The 19,841-nt window shown below is 53.3% G+C and overlaps 1 protein-coding gene across 1 annotated transcript; it reads left to right on the forward strand.

The window, feature by feature from the left end:
• The first annotated feature begins 3,474 nt into the window (after window positions 1-3,474).
• On the forward strand, window positions 3,475-11,090 carry LOC144673942 (serine/threonine-protein kinase pim-3-like). Its single transcript, XM_078535534.1, has 6 exons — window positions 3,475-3,535; window positions 4,925-5,040; window positions 5,999-6,049; window positions 8,368-8,734; window positions 9,482-9,658; window positions 10,579-11,090. The coding sequence occupies exons 1-6, from the start codon at window positions 3,475-3,477 to the stop codon at window positions 10,749-10,751; spliced, it is 945 nt and encodes a 314-aa protein (XP_078391660.1). The 3' UTR covers window positions 10,752-11,090.
• The last annotated feature ends 8,751 nt before the right edge of the window (window positions 11,091-19,841 follow it).

Consider the following 19,841-nt stretch of genomic DNA (forward strand, 5'->3'; position numbering starts at 1 on the left):
GCGCAGGCCTCAGGTTTAATGTCTCATCCTGAAGGATGGAGAGAGAGAGAGAGAGAGACAGAGAGAGAGAGAGAGAGAGACAGAGAGAGAGAGAGAGACAGAGAGAGAGGGAGATAGAAAGAGAGGGACAGAGAGAGAGAGATATAGACAGAGAGAGAGAGAGAGAGAGAAATAGATAGAGAGAGAGATAGACAGAGAGAGAGAGATAGAGTGAGAGAGATAGACAGAGAGAGAGACAGAGAGAGAGTCAGAGAGAGAGCGAGAGAGAGAGGGAGATAGAAAGAGAGGGACAGAGAGAGAGAGAGATAGACAGAGAGAGAAAGAGAAATAGATAGAGAGAGAAAGATATAGACAGAGAGAGAGAGAGAGATAGAAAGAGAGAGAGATAGACAGAGACAGAGAGAGATAGAGTTAGAGAGATAGACAGAGAGATGGAGAAAGAGAGATAGAGAGGGAGCGAGAAAGAGACAGAGAGTGACAGAGAGGGTTAGAGAGAAAGGGAGAGAGAGACACAAAGAGAGAGAGAGAGAAAGAGAGAGACAGAGATAGAGAGAGAGAAAGAGAGAGACAGAGATAGAGAGAGAGACAGAGATAGAGAGAGAGACAGAGAGAGAGAGACGGAGACAGAGAGAGAGAGAACTTCAGGATTGCAGCGCAGTATCACCAGAACGCCCTGGGTCTGAGAGGGTTAAATTCCGATCAGGGGTCTCACAGGCCGAGCTTGTATTCCCTCGATTATCGAAGATTAAGGGGGGTTCTGATCGAGGGGTTTAAGATGATGGGTTTGGAGGGGGTGGGAGAGCCCAGAATGAGGGGTCCGAACATCACAGTTGGAGCCAGGCGGTCAGGGGTGATGTCAGGAAGCACTTGATACAAAGTGGGGTGGAAATGGGAAAGTCCCTCTCCCCGATAAGCCTGTCGAGGCTGAGACGGTGGGGAGGGGAATTGTAAATTTACACCCTGAGATTGGGAGATGTTTCTGGGTAAGGAGGGGATTGAGGATTACAGAACCCAGGGCAGCAGATGGAGTTAAGATGCTGATCAGCCCTGATCTGGTTGAATCGAGCAAGGCTCGAGGGGCAGAATGGCCTCCTCCTGTTCCTGTCTAACAGGCTTGAGAGGGGCTGAATGGCCTCCTCCTGTTCCTGTCTAACAGGCTTGAGAGGGCTGAATGGCCTCCTCCTGTTCCTGTCTAATAGGCCTGAGAGGGGCTGAATGGCCTCCCACAGTCCAAAGGTTCTCCCTCAGCACTGACCCTCCGACAGTGCGGCACTCCCTCAGCACTGACCCTCCGACAGTGCGGAGCTTCCTCAATACTCACCCTCCAACAGTGATTTCCATGAGCAGCCGCAATCTCTCTCCATTCTCCCCTTAAGGACACTTGCCAGCTTTACAGACCTGGCACTTTTCTGGAGGGGGTGTTGGGTGGGGCATTGAGAGATTCCTTCCTCACTCCCATCCCCACCCCCCACCCCCGCATCCTCATGCACACGGATAAGGGAAGAAGCCTGGATTTAAGGGGAAAGCAACGCACCAGTCGTTCGATTGCATTGTGACGCACGCTGTGGGCAAATATCTGAGGGGGAGTTGGTGAGGTTGGGGGATGGCACCGGAGAGCCGTTGGCCATGCCAGTGCCTTGGGGAGAGCGCCAGGGGAGGCCCCGAGCTTGGGTGAAGTTCTGGGGAAATTCTGGAACCAGCTGTGTCCACCCTGGTCTGTAAATCCTCGTGTATTGTGCCCAGGCCCTAGAGGGTGCCGCTGAGATCATGTTCCTGGTTCAATGTGAAACCCTCTTGTGAATGGCGGCACGAGACTGTCTTTAAATCGCGCTGTCGGTTAGTGAACCGACAGTCGTTACAGCATAGCAGGCCATTCGGCCCATCGAGCTGATGCCAGAGAAACTATGCTGTTTATTTATGATGTTTTGTGTGGACTCAATAAAATTAAACATTGTTTCAGTCAGTGGAATATTGTGTGTGTGTGTGTGTGTGTGTACACGTCTCTGCAAATAAGAACAGGAGGAGGCCATTCAGCCCCCCTCTCGAGAATGTTGCACAGGAGCTGGAGGAGGCCCATTCATCCCCCGCCTCGAGCCTGTTACACAGGAACAGTAGGAGGACATTCAGCCCCTCTCTCTCGAGCCTGTTACACAGGAACAGTAGGAGGCCATTCAGCCCCTCTCTCGAGCCTGTTACACAGGAACAGTAGGAGGCCATTCAGCCCCTCTCAAGACTGTTATACAGGAACAGGTCAGTCAGCCCCTCTCGAGCCTGTTACACAGGAACAGGGGGAGGCCATTCAGCCCCTCTCGAGCCTGTTACACAGGAACAGGGGAATGCAATAAGCCCCACAAGCACGTTATACAGGAAAAGGAGGAGGCCATTCAGGCCCTCTCAAGCCTGTTACACAGGAACAAGTCAGTCAGCCCCTACAGAGAGATTCAGAGAGTCAGAGAGAGCCACCGAAAGAGATAGAGGGAGAGACAGAGAGAGAGACAGAGAAAGACAGAGAGAGGAGAGAAACACAGAGACAGAGAGAGATAGAGACAGAGAGAGAGAGAGACTCAGAGAGACAGAGAGAGAGAGAGAAAGACAGAAAGAGAGCGCGGCGCTCCATAAGACCATAGGAGTAGAAATAAGGCCATTCGGCCCATCGAGTCTGCTCCGCCATTCAATCATGGCTGATCAGTTTCTCAACCCCATTCTCCCGCCTTCTCCCCATAACCTTTGATCCCCCTTACCAATCAGGAACCTATCTATCTCAGTCTTAAATACACTCAATGACCTGGCCTCCACAGCCTTCTGTGGCAATGAGTTCCAGAGATTCACCCACTCTCTCTGGCTAAAGAAGTTTCTCCTCATCTCTGTTCTAAGAGGTCTTTACTCTGTCTGAGGTAAAACAATGGATGGAACAGAACCTTATCTACCGACTGGGCACTTTACAGCTTCCCAGACTGAATATTGAGTTCAACCACTTTCGATCAGGAACTCTCTCCTCCATCCCCACCCCCTGTTTCCCACAAACATTTCTATATATTTTTCTTTTCCCACCTATTGCCATTATTGTTTGGAATGTGTTTCCATCCATTGGGCTATCTGTCCCTTGCATGTCTTGCTTTCTACCCTTAATGTCCCCATTAGCACATTTCTTCGCTGATATCACCACCATCAACACCTCTTTATCCTTTGGCCCGTGACATTTTTTGGTTCCCTCCACCTATCACTGGCCCTCTATCCATCTCTACCTGTCCAACCCCCTCCCCCTTAAACCAGTTTATATTTCATCCCCTCTTCTATTTTCCCTTAGTTCTGGTCAAGAGACAGAGACACTGGACACGTGAATTGTGCTTCTCTCCCCAGGAAGGGCAAAATTCTTCTTTAAAGAAACAATTATTTTGGAAGCGATTACGAGACTATCTTTCTCTGTCCCAGAGGAATCTTTAACAGCAGCGACACCGTCCCCCCGCAGAGCCAATGCTGTCTACCAAGTTGGGGACTGAGTGCAGCCAGATACCGGCCGAGGGATCGCTCCCAGGTAGGAAATTGTTTTTTACATCGTGAGTTCCCCGAGTGTTCGCGCAGGGTCTTTACCCCATCTCCCACCCCCCAGAAGTTGGTGTTTGGGGGAGAAGGGGGAGTGAGCAGGAGTTCTCCAGAGCCAGTGGGATGCAGAGACAGAAACTGAGAGAGAGAGAAAGAGAGAGACAGGGACAGAGATGGGCTGGGGCGGAGGGGGCCAGAGACGGATGGAGAGGGAGAGGGAGGTTCGGTTCGGTGATCCCATTAATTGATGATTGATTGGGTCGGAGAGGGAGAGAAAGGATGAGAGAGAAACAGGGAGAGAGAAACAGAGAGAGACAGAGATAGAGATAGACAGACAGAGACGGAGATAGACAGAGAGAGACGGAGATAGAGACGGAGATAGACAGAGACGGAGATAGACAGAGACGCAGAAAGAAAGAAAGACAGAGAGAGAGAGAGAAAGAGAGAGAGAGAAAGAGAGAGACAGAGACAGAAAGAGAAACAGAGAGACAGAGATAGAGAGAGACAGAGATAGAGAGAGACGGAGATAGACAGAGACGGAGAGAGAAAGAGAGACGGAGAAAGAGAGAGAGAAAGAAAGACAGAGAGAGAGAAAGAAAGACAGAGAGAGAGACAGAGAAAGAAAGAGAGAAAGACAGAGAGAGAATGAGACACAGAAAGACAGAGAGAGATAGAGAGAATGAGACAGAGAGAGAGAGACAGACAGAGAGAGGAGATAGACAGAGAGACGGAGATAGACAGAGACGGAGATAGACAGAGACGGAGAGAGAAAGAGAGACGGAGAGAGAGAAAGAAAGACAGAGAGAGAGAGAGAGAAAGACAGAGAGAGAATGAGACACAGAAAGACAGAGAGAGATAGAGAGAATGAGACAGAGAGAGAGACAGACAGAGGGAGAGAGAGAGTGAAAAAGACAGAGAGAGAAAGAAAGAGAGAGACACAGAGACAGAGAGAGAGAAAGGAAGAGAGAGAAGGGAAGAGAGAGAAGCGAGGAGAGAGAAAGGAAGAGAGAGAAAGAGACAGCGAGAGAGAGAGAGAGTGAGAGAGAAAGAAAGAGACAGAGAGAGCTAGAGAAACAGAACGAGAGAGAGCGAGACAGCAGTGAGACACAGAAAGTGAGACACAGACACACACAAAAAAGCTGTTAGAGAGAGACGGAGAGAGAAGGGGTGACAGAATCACATGTGAGTGAGCGAGAGAGGCAATGGGCAAACTCATTAATTCTCGCTGGAGTTTCGTGGGCTGGGAACGGTCGGGAGCCTTTGTTACTAAGAACAATTTCAGTCTGATGTGATGTTTGATTGTCTGTCATAACTTTGTTAAACTGAGGCTGGGATCATTGGATGGAGTGTAATTCTCTCTCTCTCTCTCTCTCTGCCTCACCTCCTGCAGTGAAGAAGAGAGAAAGCTTCAAGAAACTGTACAGTGTGGGCAAGAAACTGGGCAGCGGCGGCTTCGGAACAGTTTTCTCGGCTGTGAGGACCTTCGATGGAGCTCCGGTGAGAGAGGAGGGGGAAAGGAGGGTATTAATGTAATAAGCACATCGATATATAGACACACACACACACTCAGACACACACACTCAGACACACACAGAGACACACTCAGACACACACACACACCCAGACACACACACACACACTCAGACACACAAACACACACCACCAGACACACAGAGAGACACACTCAGACACACACACACACTCAGATACACACACACACACGTCCCCAGACACACACAGAGACACACACCCACACGAACACACACACACCCCCAGACAGACAGAGACAGACTCAGACACACACACGCACACACACACACGCCCCCAGACACACACAGAGATACACTCACACACACACTCAGACACACACACACACATTCAGACACAAACACACGCACACACACTCAGACACACAGAGAGACACACACACACTCAGACACACACACACACACGCTCCCAGACACACACACACACACGCCCCCAGACACACACACTCAGACACACACACACTCAGACACAAACACACACAGACACAAAAACATTCACACAGACACTCACTCACACAAACATGCACATAGACACACTCACTCACACACACAAAGATCCTCACAGTCATGCACAGCCAAACACACACACACACAAACACACACTCAGACACACCCACAGGCATACACAGAGACACACTGCCATCTAGAAGCTTCCGTTTTTAGTGCAATAAATTGTAAAACGCGAGCACAACATTACAACATTCCGGGGGTCGCGGGGGGAGTGAAGAGCCAAAATAATTCCCAGGGATCAATGTTTACACCTGCAGGTGTTGCTGATGTTTCTATAGGGGGGAGGGAGACAAGGTGTGTGTTAACTCAGTATGAAACTTCACTTAAAATATATCAATATGGATGTAGTGTTTAAAGTCAGCTCATTTGAATGAATTGGGATCCTGTTTCTGTGCCAGGTGGCGGTTAAACACGTGCCCAGGAAGAAAGTGGTGGATTGGGGTCGTCTGGTGAGTTTAAAATGATTTCAATAAGACTTGTGAACCTGTCTCTGTCTGAGTGTGTGCGAGTGTGCGCAAAGTGTGCCTCTGAGTGTGCAAGTGTGTGTCTGAGTGTGTGCAAGTGTGACTGAGTGTGAGAATGTTTGAGAGTGTGTCTGAGTGTGCAAGTAACTCAATGTGAGAGTGTGTCAGAGTGTGTCTGCGAGTAACTCTGAATGTTAGAGTGTGCGAGTGTGTCTTAGTGTGTGCAAGTGTGTGTCTGAGTGTGAGAGAGTGAGTGTGAGAGTGTGTGTGTTGGAGGGCGTGTGCAAGAGTGAGTGTGAGAGTGTGTGTGTTGGAGGGCGTGTGCGAGAGTGAGTGTGAAAGTGTGTGTGTTGGAGGGCGTGTGCGAGAGTGAGTGTGAGAGTGTGTGTGTTGGAGGGAGTGTGAGAGAGTGAGTGTGAGAGTGTGTGTGTTGGAGGGCATGTGCGAGAGTGAGTGTGAGTGTGTGTGTGTTGGATGGCGTGTGCGAGAGTGAGTGTGAGAGAGTGTGTGTTGGAGGGCCTGTGCGAGAGTGAGTGTGAGTGTGTGTATGTTGGAGGGCGTTGCAAGAGTGAGTATGAGTTTGTGTGTGTTGGAGGGCATTGCGAGAGTTAGTGTGAGTGTGTGTGTGTTGGAGGGCGTGTGCGAGAGTGAGTGTGAGTGTGTGTGTGTTGGAGGGCGTGTGCGAGAGTGAGTGTGAATGTGTGTATGTTGAAGAGCGTGTGCGAGAGTGAGTGTGAGTGTGTGTGTGTTGGAGGGTGTGTGCGAGAGTGAGTGTGAGTGTGTGTGTGTTGGAGGGCGTGTGCGAGAGTGAGTGTGAGTTTGTGTGTTGGAGGGCGTGTGCGAGAGTGAGTATGAGTGTGTGTGTGTTGGAGGGCGTGTGCGAGAGTGAGTGTGAGTGTGTTTGTTCAGAGGAGCTGGTTCTTGTTTGCAATTCAGTGAAAAATGATGAAGACTTTCTTTTCAATCTTCGTTCTGTGATATATTTATTACAACCCTAGATCTCATTGCCTTTGAGGGAATGTTTACTTTGCTTTCCCTCCGTGACATCAGTTTAGAGGGAAAAACCCAGGAAACTAAATCATCGCAACAGAAAATTGTTAAAGGTGAACTCGTCACCAGGGGTCGACCCACAAGTGAGTTTTTTTTTAGATAGCACATCAATCTCAACGTGTAATCCCCCCAAACCAGCCTCTTCCCACCCCCTACCCACCCCCAACTCCATCTCCCCCCAAAACCAGCCTCTTCCCACCCCCTACCCACCCCCAACTCCATCTCCCCCCAAAACCAGCCTCTTCCCACCCCCTACCCACCCCCAACTCCATCTCCCCCCAAACTAGCCTCTTCCCAACCCCAACTCCATCTCCCCTAAACCAGCCTCTTCCCAACCCGCTACCCACCCCAACCCCATCTCCCACCAAACGAGCCTCTTCCCACCCCCTACCCACCACCAACTCCATCTCCCCCCAAACCATCCTCTTCCCAACCCCAACTCCATCTCCCCAAACCAGCCACTTCCCACCCCCTACCCACCCCCTACCCACCCCCAACTCCATCTCCCCCAAACCAGCCTCTTCCCACCCCCAACTCCATCTCCCCCCTAAACCAGCCTCTTCCCACCCCCAACTCCATCTCCCCCAAACCAGACTCTTCCCAAACCCCCTACCCAACCCCTACGCCATCTCGCCCCAAACCAGCCTCTTCCAAACCCCTACTCCATCTCCCCCTAAACCAGCCTCTTTCCACCCCCAACTCTATCTCCCCACCCAAACCAGCCTCTTCCCAAACTCTGCCTACCCCCAACTCCATCTCCCCCCAAACCAGACTCTTCCTACACTCTGCTCCATCTCCCCCAAACCAGCCTCTTCCCAACCCCCTACCCAACCCCCTACCCAACCCCTACTTCAACGCGCCCCAAACCAGTCACTTCCCACTCCCAGCTCCTTCTCCCACAAACCAGCCTCTTCCAACCCCCTACTCCATCTCCCCCTAAACCAGCCTCTTCCCACCCCCAACTCCATCTCCACCCAAACCAGCCTCTTCACACCCCCTACTCCATCTCCCCCCAATCCAGCCACTTCCCACCCCCTACCCACCCCAAACTCCAACTCCCCCAATCCAGCCACTTCCCACCCCCAACATCATCTCCCCCCAAACCAGCCTCTTCCCAAACCCTACCCACCCCCAACTCCATCTACCCACAAACCAGACTCTTCCCACCCCCAACTCCAGCCATTTCTCTTTGCGAACTTGTTCCCTGCTGCCCATGTTCTGAATCCTGCCATCCTTGTGCCCTCTGCTTGCAGAATGACCGCCCCGTGCCCATGGAGATCATCCTGATGTGGAAGGTGTCTTTGCCGGAGCACCGAGGCGTGATTCGCCTGCTGGACTGGTTCTCCAGGCCGTCCGGCTTCCTGCTGGTGTTGGAGCGCCCGCCCAGCGCCAAGGACCTCTGCGACCTCATCGCCGAGCAGGGCCCGCTGAGCGAGGAACGCGCCCGCTCCTTCTTCCGCCAGGCGGTGGAGGCACTGCGGCACTGCCATGCCTGTGGGGTCGCGCACCGGGACGTGAAGTGCGAGAACCTCCTGGTCGACCTGCACACTGAAGAGCTCAAGCTCATCGACTTCGGCTCGGCAGCCCTGCTGCGCGACACCGCCTACACCGATATCAGTGGTGAGTACCCGGGCCCGGACACTCCCTGGGGGCATCCCGGAAGCAGCTGGGGGCACAGCGGCTCCTCCTTTCTCTCTCTGACACCTGGGATCCCAGACTTGTTGCGCAGACGCCAATTCCCTCCCACAGTGCGGCTCAGTACTGACCCTCCCACAGTGCGGCTCAGAACTGACCCACCGACAGTGCGGAGCTCCCTCATCGCTGACCCTCCAACAGCACAGCGCTCCCTCAGCACTGACCCTCCGACATTGCGGAGCTCCCTCAGCACTGACCCTCCGACAGTGTGGAGCTCGCTCAGCACTGACCCGCCGATAGTGCGGCGCTCCCTCAGTACTGACCCTCCGACAGTGCGGACCTCCCTCAGCACTGACCCTCCGACAGTGTGGAACTCCCTCAGCACTGACCCGCTGATAGTGCGGCGCTCCCTCAGTACTGACCCTCCGACAGTGCGGACCTCCCTCAGCACTGACCCTCCGACAGTATGGCTCAGCACTGACCCTCCGACAGTGCGGCGCTCCCTCAGCACTGAACGTCCAACAGTGCGCCGCTCCCTCGGTACTAGCACTGGGCTGGGGTGGTAGGGCAGGTGGGCGAGTGTCAGGCGTGGGTATTTTGGGGGCATCAGGGCATTAAAACCACAAAGCAATGCTGGGTGGGGTAAATAGTCTCACAGTGAATGTTGTCTGGTTTTAATCTTGTCTCTCTCTCTCTCTCCTATTTCCATCTCTTTCTGATGTAAATGCTCAGGCACCAGAGTGTACAGCCCGCCAGAGTACATCAGTGAAAGGCGCTACCATGCCAGCTCCGCTACTGTCTGGTCCCTCGGGGTCTTGCTCTACGTCATGGTCTGTGGTGACATCCCCTTCAAGCGAGACGTGGAGATCCTGGCTGGCGAGATCCAGCTGCCCTCCGGTATCTCCAAGGGTAAGTGGCAGAGGGGGTGGAGAGAGGGGATTTTAGTTTTAAAGCATCCTTCACTGTCTCTCCTTTCCTATGATCTCAAGAATTAGGGGCAGGAGGAGGCCATTCGGCCCCTCGAGCCTGCTCCCCCATTCAATACGATCGCCTCTGATCCGATTGTTACTCAACTCCACTTCCCTGTCCGTCCCCCTCATAACCCTCGACTCCCCTCGCCGATCAAAAATCTGTCTCACTCGGCCTTGAATATATTCAGTGAACCGGCCCCCACTGCTCTCTGGGGGGGGAGAGAATTCCACAGACTGACCACCCTCTGAGAGAAGAAATTCCTCCTCATCTCCGTCTTCAATGGGAGTCCCCTCATTCTGAAACTGTGCCCCCTCCCCCCTCGTTCTAGATTCCCCGCCACGAGGGGAGGGAAACATCCCCTCAGCATCCACCCTGTCAAACCCCCTCCCCTCAGAATCTGATATGTTTCAATAAGATCACCTCTCATTCTACTAAACTCCAATGGGTAGAGGCCCAACCTGCTCAACCTTTCCTCATCAGACAAACCCCCTTCGTCCCAGGAATCGGCCGAGTGAACCTTCTCTGAACGGCTTCCGATGCGAGTCTGTCCCTCCTGAAGTAAGGGGACCAGAACTGTCCACAGTGACCCAGGAGCGGCCTCACCAACGCCCTGTCCAGTTGTAGCAAGACTTCCCCACTTTTATACTCCATCCCCCCCCTCGCAATAAAGGACAACTTTCCATTTGTCTTCCTCATCACTCGCTGCATCTGCATACCAACGTTTTGAGATTCATGTCCCAGGACACCCAGATCCCTCTGCACCGCCGCCTTCTCCAGTCTCTCTCTCTTTCTCACATTCATTTCTTCCCCGCGATGCAATTTTTAATGGACCATCTTGTGCTTCCTTCCCCCTGCAGAGTGCGAGGAGCTGATACGATGGTGCCTCTCTATGCAACCCTCCAAACGCCCCACCCTCCACCAGATATTGTACCACCCGTGGGTGCAGCGGGACATCACCAGACCGAAAGCCGTGGGCCTCTGGAGCCCGGGGGGAGACTCCGACTGTAGCGCCAGCCAGGAGAGACTGTAGGGAGCAGACAGACCGGGCATGGACACACTCTGTTGCTGGTCACCGTATGGAAGGAGGAGGAACTTTCAGGACTGATGGGGACCTCGCCTGATCACTCTGTCAGCAGTGGCTGGCTGGTCAGTGAACATTGGCCCCAGGGCCGGAGAGAACTCGAACTGCACACCCCTTGTTCATCTCCCTCGTTCATCCTGAAAGACGCCTCCGACAGTGCGGCTCTCCCTCAGCACTGACCCTCCAACAGCGCGGCGCTCCCTCAGTACTGACCCTCCAACAGTGCGGTGCTCCCTCAGCACTGACCCTCCAACAGCGCGGCACTCCCTCAGCACTGACCCTCCGACAGTGCGGCACTCCCTCAGCGCTGACCATCCAACAGTGCGGCGCTCCCTCAGATCTGACCCTCCAACTGCGCGACTCTCCCTCAGCACTGACCTTCCAACAGCGCGGCACTCCCTCAGCACTAACCCTCCGACAGTGCAGCGCTCCCTCAGCACTGACCCTCCGACAGTGTGGCGCTCCCTCAGCACTGACCCTCCGACCGTGCAGCACTCCCTCAGCACTGACCCTCCAACAGCGCGGCGCTCCCTCAGCACTGACCCTCCGACAGTGCGGCGCTCCCTCAGCACTAACCCTCCGACAGTGCAGCGCTCCCTCAGCACTGACCCTCCGACAGTGCGGCACTCCCTCAGCAATGATCCTCCGACAGTGCAGCACTCCCTCAGCACTGACCCAACGACAGTGTGGCGCTCCCTCAGCACTGACCCTCCGACAGTGCAGCACTCCCACGGCACTGACCCTCCGACAGTGCAGCACTCCCTCAGCACTGACCCTCCGACAGTGCAGCACTCCCTCAGCACTGACCCTCCGACAGTGTGGCGCTCCCTCAGCACTGACCCTCCGACAGTGCAGCACTCCCTCGGCACTGACCCTCCGACAGTGCGCCTCAGCTCCCTCAGCACTGACCCAGCTGGGTCCACCCTGGTCTGTAAATCCTCGTGTATTGTGCCCAGGCCCTAGAGGGTACCGCTGAGATCATGTTCCTGGTTCAACGTGAAACCCTCTTGTGAATCATGGCACGAGACTGTCTTTAAATCGCGGTGTCAGTTAGCGAACCGACAGTCGTTACAGCATAGCAGGCCATTCGGCATATCGATCTGATGCCAGAGAAACTACCTGCGTATTTATGATGTTTTGTGTGCACTCAATAAAATTAAACCTTGTTTCAGTCAGTGGTATATTGTGTGTGTGTGTGTGTGTGTGTGTGTGTGTACACGTCTCTGCAAACAGGAACAGGAGGAGGCCATTCAGCCCCTCTCTCGAGCCTGTTACACAGGAACAGGAGGAGGCCATTCAGCCCCTCTCTCGAGGCTGTTACACAGGAACAGGAGGAGGCCATTCAGCCCCTCTCTCGAGGCTGTTACACAGGAGCAGGAGGAGGCCATTCAGCCCCTCTCTCGAGGCTGTTACACAGGAACAGGAGGAGGCCATTCAGCCCCTCTCGAGTCTGTTACACAGGAACAGGAGGAGGCTATTCAGTCCCTCTCTCGAGACTGTTACACAGCAACAGGTGGAGGCCATTCAGCTCCCACTCTCGAGAGTGTTACACAGGAACAGGAGGAGGCCCATTCAGCCCCCACTCTCGAGAGTGTTACACAGGAACAGGTGGAGGCCATTCAGCCCTTCTCGAGTCTGTTACATAGGAACAGGAGGAGGCCATTCAGCCCCTCTCTCGAGACTGTTGCACAGGAACAGGTGGAGGCCATTCAGCCCCCCTCTCCAGCCTTTTAAACAGGAACAGGAGGAGGCCCATTCAGGCGCTTGAGCCTCGAAGGGCTGAATGGCCTCCTGTGGATGGCCCAATATGAAATTGTGGCAAACGCTGCCACTTGCTGGTCAACAAAACCTCGACGACCTGACAGAGGCTCAACAGCAGTCGGGCAGGTTCGGTTTCAAAAGCTCATGTTGGGGGGTGTGCAGGTTGAACGGGGGTGGGGGAGGTGGGGTCGGAGCCTTTGAAGGCGGAGGCGTTGGTCCAATCACAGAATGACACAGCTCAAGAGGAGGCCATTCAGCCCATCATGCATGTGCTGGCTCTTTGAAAGATCTGTCCAATTAGCCCCACACTCTAACCTCCACCCCCGACCCCACCGGCTCTTTCCCCCCCCATAACCCTGCATGTTTTTCCCCTTCCAGTATTTATCCAATTCCCCCCTTATCGAAGAGAAGGAGAGAGAGAGAGAGAGAGAGGGAGACAAGGAAAGACTGACCGTAGCGAAAGAAAGACCTGCGTTTATATAGCGCCTTTCACCACCAGCAGACACCTCCAAGTGCCTCGCAGCCAATGAAGCACCTTTGCCGGTGGGATCACCATTTTGCGCAGAGGAAGATCCCACGAGCAGCCGATGTCAGGGGATCTTTTATGTCCACCTGAGAGGGTGGACACAGGCCTCAGGTTTAATGTCTCATCCTGAAGGATGGAGAGAGAGAGAGAGAGAGAGACAGAGAGAGAGAGAGAGAGAGACAGAGAGAGAGAGAGAGAGAGAGAGACAGAGAGAGGGAGAGAGAGACAGAGAGAGAGAGAGAGAGAGACAGAGAGAGAGAGAGGGAGATAGAAAGAGAGGGACAGAGAGAGAGAGATATAGACAGAGAGAGAGAAATAGATAGAGAGAGATAGACAGAGAGAGAGAGATAGAGTGAGAGAGATAGAGTGAGAGGCAGAGAGAGAGAGACAGAGAGAGAGAGAGAGAGAGACAGAGATAAAGCGAGAGAGAGAGGGAGATAGAAAGAGAGGGACAGAGAGAGAGAGATATAGACAGAGAGAGAGAAATAGATAGAGAGAGATAGACAGAGAGAGAGAGATAGAGTGAGAGAGATAGAGTGAGAGACAGAGAGAGAGAGACAGAGAGAGAGAGAGATAGAGATAAAGCGAGAGAGAGAGAGAGGGAGATAGAAATAGAGGGACAGAGAGAGAGAGATATAGACAGAGAGAGAGAAATAGATAGAGAGAGATGGACAGAGAGAGAGAGATAGAGTGAGAGAGATAGAGTGAGAGACAGAGAGAGAGAGACAGAGAGAGAGAGAGAGAGAGACAGAGAGAGAGCCAGAGAGAGAGAGAGGGAGATAGAAAGAGAGGGACAGAGAGAGAGATAGAGAGAGAGAGAAAGAGAAATAGATAGAGAGAGAAAGATATAGACAGAGAGAGAGAGATAGACAGAGAGAGAGAGAGAGATAGAAAGAGAGAGAGATAGACAGAGACAGAGAGAGATAGAGTTAGAGAGATAGACAGAGAGAGAGAGACAGAGACAGAGAGATGGAGAAAGAGAGATAGAGAGGGAGCGAGAAAGAGACAGAGAGTGACAGAGAGGGATAGAGAGAAAGGGAGAGAGAGACACAAAGAGAGAGAGAGAGAAAGAGAGAGACAGAGATAGAGAGAGAGACAGTGATAGAGAGAGAGACAGAGAGAGAGAGACAGAGACAGAGAGAGAGAGAACTTCAGGATTGCAGTGCAGTATCACCAGAACGCCCTGGGTGTGAGAGGGTTAAATTCCGATCAGGGGTCTCACAGGCCGAGCTTGTATTCCCTCGAGTATCGAAGATTAAGGGGGGTTCTGATCGAGGGGTTTAAGATGATGGGTTTGGAGGGGGTGGGAGAGCCCAGAATGAGGGGTCCGAACATCACAGTTGGAGCCAGGCGGTCAGGGGTGATGTCAGGAAGCAATTGATACAAAGTGGAGTGGAAATGGGAAAGTCCCTCTCCCCGATAAGCCTGTCGAGGCTGAGACGGTGGGGAGGGGAATTGTAAATTTACACCCTGAGATTGGGAGATGTTTCTGGGTAAGGAGGGGATTGAGGATTACAGAACCCAGGGCAGCAGATGGAGTTAAGATGCTGATCAGCCCTGATCTGGTTGAATCGAGCAGGGCTCGAGGGGCAGAATGGCCGCCTCCCGTTCCTGTCTAACAGGCTTGAGCGGGGCTGAATGGCCTCCTCCTGTTCCTGTCTAAAAGGCCTGAGAGGGGCTGAATGGCCTCCCACAGTCCAAAGGTTCTCCCTCAGCACTGACCCTCCGACAGTGCGGCGAGAGAGGGGGGTGCAATGAGATGGTGATCTAACACCATTATGATGGTTCGTGTATGCACAGGGGTGGCAGGAGCGAGGTGTTTAAGGAACTGACCGGCCCCCCTGACCGATCAGCCGTTGTTCAGCCATCGAATCACAAATGTGTCCATTTAAATGTATATATATTTATTACCTAAGCATGAAACCCCCTTGTGAATCACGGCACGAGACTGTCTTTAAATCGCGGTGCCGGTTAGCGAACCGACAGTCGTTACAGCATAGCAGGCCATTCGGCCCATCGAGCTGATGCCAGAGAAACTACCTGCGTATTTATGATGTTTTGTGTGTACTCAATAAAATTAAACGTTGTTTCAGTCAGTGGTATATTGTGTGTGTGTGTGTGTGTGTACACGTCTCTGCGAACAGGAACAGGAGGAGGCCATTCAGCCCCTCTCTCTCGAGCCTGTTACACAGGAACAGGAGGAGGACATTCAGCCCCTTCTCGAGCCTGTTACACAGGAACAGGAAAAGGCCATTCATCCCCTCTCTCTCGAGCCTGTTAAACAGGAACAGTAGGAGACCATTCAGCCCCTCTCTCTTGAGCCTGTTATACAGGAACAGGAGGAGAACATTCAGCCCCTTCTCGAGCCTGTTACACAGGAACAGGAGGAGGCCATTCAGCCCCTTTCTTGAGACTGTTACACAGGAACAGGAGTAGGCCATTCAGCCCATCTCTAGAGGCTGTTACACAGGAACAGGAGGAGGCCATTCAGCCCCCCTCTCGAGACTTTTAAACAGGAACAGGAGGCGGCCTTTGGCCCTTGAGCCTCGAAGGGCTGAATGGCCTCCACCTGTGGATGGCCCAATATGAAACTGGGCCAAACGCTTCCACCTGCTGGTCAACAAAACCTCAACGACCTGACAGAGGCTCAACAGCAGTCGGGCAGGTACGGTTTCAAAAGCTCCGACAGTGCGGCACTCCCTCAGCACTGACCCTCCGACAGTGCGGCGCTCCCTCAGCACTGACCCTCCGACAGTGCGGCGCTCCCTCAGCACTGACCCTCCGACAGTGCGGCACTCCCTCAGTACTGACCCTCCAACAGTGTGGCATTCCCTCAGCACTGACCCTCCGACAGTGCGGCGCTCTCTCAGCACTGACCCTCCGACAGTGCGGCGCTCCCTCAGCACTGACCCTCCGACAGTGCGGCGCTCCCTCAGCACTGACCCTCCGACAGTGCGGCGCTCCCTCAGCACTGACCCTCCGACAGTGCGGCGCTCCCTCAGCACTGACCCTCCCACAGTGCGGCGCTCCCTCAGCACTGACCCTCCCACAGTGCGGCGCTCCCTCAGTACTGACCCTCCGACAGTGCGGCGAGAGGGAGGGTGTAAAGAGATGGGGATCTAACCCCATTATGATGGTTCGTGTATGCACGGGTGGCAGGAGCGAGGTGTTTAAGGAACTGACCGGCCCCCCTGGCCAATCAGCTGTTGTTCAGTCATCGAATCACAAATGTGTCTATTCAAATGTATATATATTTATAAGCTCAGCGTGAAACCCTCTTGTGAATCGCGGCACGAGACTGTCGTTAAATCGCGGTGCCGGTTAGCGAACCGACAGTCGTTACAGCATAGAAGGCCATTCGGCCCATCGAGCTGGTGCCAGAGAAACTACCTGCGTATTTATGATGTTTTGTGTGTACTCAATAAAATTAAACATTGTTTCAGTCAGTGGTATATTGTGTGTGTGTGTGTGTGTGTGTACACGTCTCTGCGAACAGGAACAGGAGGAGGCTATTCAGCCCCTCTCGAGTCTGTTACACAGGGACAGGAGGAGGCCATTCAGCCCCTTCTCGAGCCTGTTACACAGGAACAGGAGGAGGCCATTCAGCCCCTCTCTTTCGAGCCTGTTACACAGGAACAGGAGGAGACCATTCAGCCCCTTCTCGAGCCTGTTACACAGGAACAGGAGGAGGCCATTCAGCCCCTCGCTAGAGACTGTTACACAGGAACAGGAGTAGGCCATTCAGCCCATCTCTAGAGACTGTTACACAGGAACAGGAGGAGTCCATTCAGCCCCCCTCTCGAGCCTGTTACAAAGGAACAGGAGGAGGCCATTCAGCCCCCCTCTCGAGAATTTAAAACAGGAACAGGAGGCGGCCTTTGGCCCTTGAGCCTCGAAGGGCTGAATGGCATCCACCTGTGGATGGCCCAATATGAAACTGGGGCAAACGCTGCCACCTGCTGGTCAACAAAACCTCGACGACCTGACAGAGGCTCAACAGCAGTCGGGCAGGTACTGTTTCAAAAGCTCCGACAGTGCGGCACTCCCTCAGCACTGACCCTCCGACAGTGCGGCGCTCCCTCAGCACTGACCCTCCGACAGTGCGGTGCTCCCTCAGCACTGACCCTCCGACAGTGCGGCGCTCCCTCAGCACTGACCCTCCGACAGTGCGGCGCTCCCTCAGCACTGACCCTCCGACAGTGCGGCGCTCCCTCAGTACTGACCCTCCGACAGTGTGGCTTTCCCTCAGCACTGACCGTCCGACAGTGCGGCGCTCCCTCAGCACTGAACCTCAGACAGCGTGGCGCTCCCTCAGCACTGACTTTCCGACAGTGCGGTGCTCCCTCAGCACTGACCCTCCAACAGTGCAGCACTCCTTCAGTACTGACGCTCCAACAGTGCAGCACTCCCTTGGCACTGACCCTCCAACAGTGCAACGCTCCCTCAGCACTGACCCTCCGACAGTGCGGCGCTCCATCAGCACTGACCCTCCGACAGTGCGGCGCTCCCTCAGCACTGACCCTCCAACAGTGATTTCCATGAGCAGCCGCAATCTCTCTCCATTCTCCCCTTAAGGACACTTGCCAGCTTTACAGACCTGGCACTTTTCTGGAGGGGGTGTTGGGTGGGGCATTGAGAGATTCCTTCCTCACTCCTATCCCCACACCCCACCCCCGCATCCTCATGCACACGGATAAGGGAAGAAGCCTGGATTTAAGGGGAAAGCAACGCACCAGTCGTTCGATCGCATTGTGACGCACGCTGTGGCCAAATAGCTGAGGGGGAATTGGTGAGGTTGGGGGATGGCACCGGAGAGCCGTTGGCCATGCCAGTGCCTTGGGGACAGCTCCAGGGGAGGCCCGAGCTTGGGTGAGCTTCTGGGGAAATTCTGGAACCAGCTGGGTCCACCCTGGTCTGTAAATCCTCGTGTATTGTGCCCAAGCCCTAGAGGGTGCCGCTGAGATCATGTTCCTGGTTCAACGTGAAACCCTCTTGTGAATGGCGGCACGAGACTGTCTTTAAATCGCGGTGTCACTTACTGAACCGACAGTCGTTACAGCATAGCAGGCCATTCAGCCCATCGAGCTGATGCCAGAGAAACTACCTGCGTATTTATGATGTTTTGTGTGTACTCAATAAAATTAAACATTGTTTCAGTCAGTGGTATATTGTGTGTGTGTGTGTGTGTGTGTGTACACGTCTCCGCAAACAGGAACAGGAGGAGGCCATTCATCACCACTCTCGAGACTGTTACACAGGAACAGGAGGAGGCCATTCAGCCCCCCTCTCGAGAATGTTACACAGGAGCTAGAGGAGGCCCATTCATCCCCCGCCTCGAGCCTGTTACACAGGAACAGTAGGAGGCCATTCAGCCCCTCTCTCGAGCCAGTTACACAGGAACAGTAAGAGGCCATTCAGCCCCTCTCTCGAGCTTGTTACACAGGAACAGTAGGAGGCCATTCAGCCCCTCTCAAGACTGTTATACAGGAACAGGTCAGTCAGCCCCTCTCGAGCCTGTTACACAGGAACAGGGAGAGGCCGTTCAGCCCCTCTCGAGCCTGTTACACAGGAACAGGCAGAGGCCATTCAGCCACTCTCGAGCCTGTTACACAGGAACAGGGGAAAGCAATAAGCCCCCCAAGCATGTAATACAGGAACAGGAGGAGGCCATTCAGGCCCTCTCAAGCCTGTTACACAGGAACAAGTCAGTCAGCCCCTAGAGAGATTCAGAGAGTCAGAGAGAGCCACCAAAAGAGAGATAGAGGGAGAGACAGAGAGAGAGACAGAGAAAGACAGAGAGAGGAGAGAAACACAGAGACAGAGAGAGATAGAGACAGAGAGAGAGAGACTCAGAGAGACAGAGAGACAGAGAAAGAGAGTGCGGCGCTCCATAAGACAAAGGAGCAGAAATTAGGCCATTCGGCCCATCGAGTCTGCTCCGCCATTCAATCATGGCTGATCAGTTTCTCAACCCCATTCTCCCGCCTTCTCCCCATAACCTTTGATCCCCCTTACCCATCAGGAACCTATCTATCTCAGTCTTAAATACACTCAATGACCTGGCCCTCCACAGCCTTCTGTGGCAATGAGTTCCATAGATTCACCCACTCTCTCTGGCTAAAGAAGTTTCTCCTCATCTCTGTTCTAAGAGGTCTTTACTCTGTCTGAGGTAAAACAATGGATGGAACAGAACCTTATCTACCGACTGGGCACTTTACAGCTTCCCAGACTGAATATTGAGTTCAACCACTTTCGATCAGGAACTCTCTCCTCCATCCCCACCCCCTGTTTCCCACAAACATTTCTATATATTTTTCTTTTCCCACCTATTGCCATTATTGTTTGGAATGTGTTTCCATCCATTGGGCTATCTGTCCCTTGCATGTCTTGCTTTCTACCCTTAATGTCCCCATTAGCACATTTCTTCCCTGATATCACCACCATCAACACCTCTTTATCCTTTGGCCCGTGACATTTTTTGGTTCCCTCCACCTATCACTGGCCCTCTATCCATCTCTACCTGTCCAACCCACCTCCCCCTTAAACCAGTTTATATATTTCACTCCCTGTTCTATTTTCCCTTAGTTCTGGTCAAGAGACAGAGACACTGGACACGTGAACTGTGCTTCTCTCCCCAGGAAGGGCAAAATTCTTCCTTAAAGAAACAATTATTTTGGGAGCGATTACGAGACTATCTTTCTCTGTCCCAGAGGAATCTTTAACAGCAGCGACACCGTCCCCCCGCAGAGCCA

Source organism: Cetorhinus maximus, unplaced genomic scaffold (genome assembly GCF_964194155.1).
Source record: "Cetorhinus maximus unplaced genomic scaffold, sCetMax3.hap1.1 HAP1_SCAFFOLD_519, whole genome shotgun sequence".
Taxonomy (NCBI): domain Eukaryota; kingdom Metazoa; phylum Chordata; class Chondrichthyes; order Lamniformes; family Cetorhinidae; genus Cetorhinus; species Cetorhinus maximus.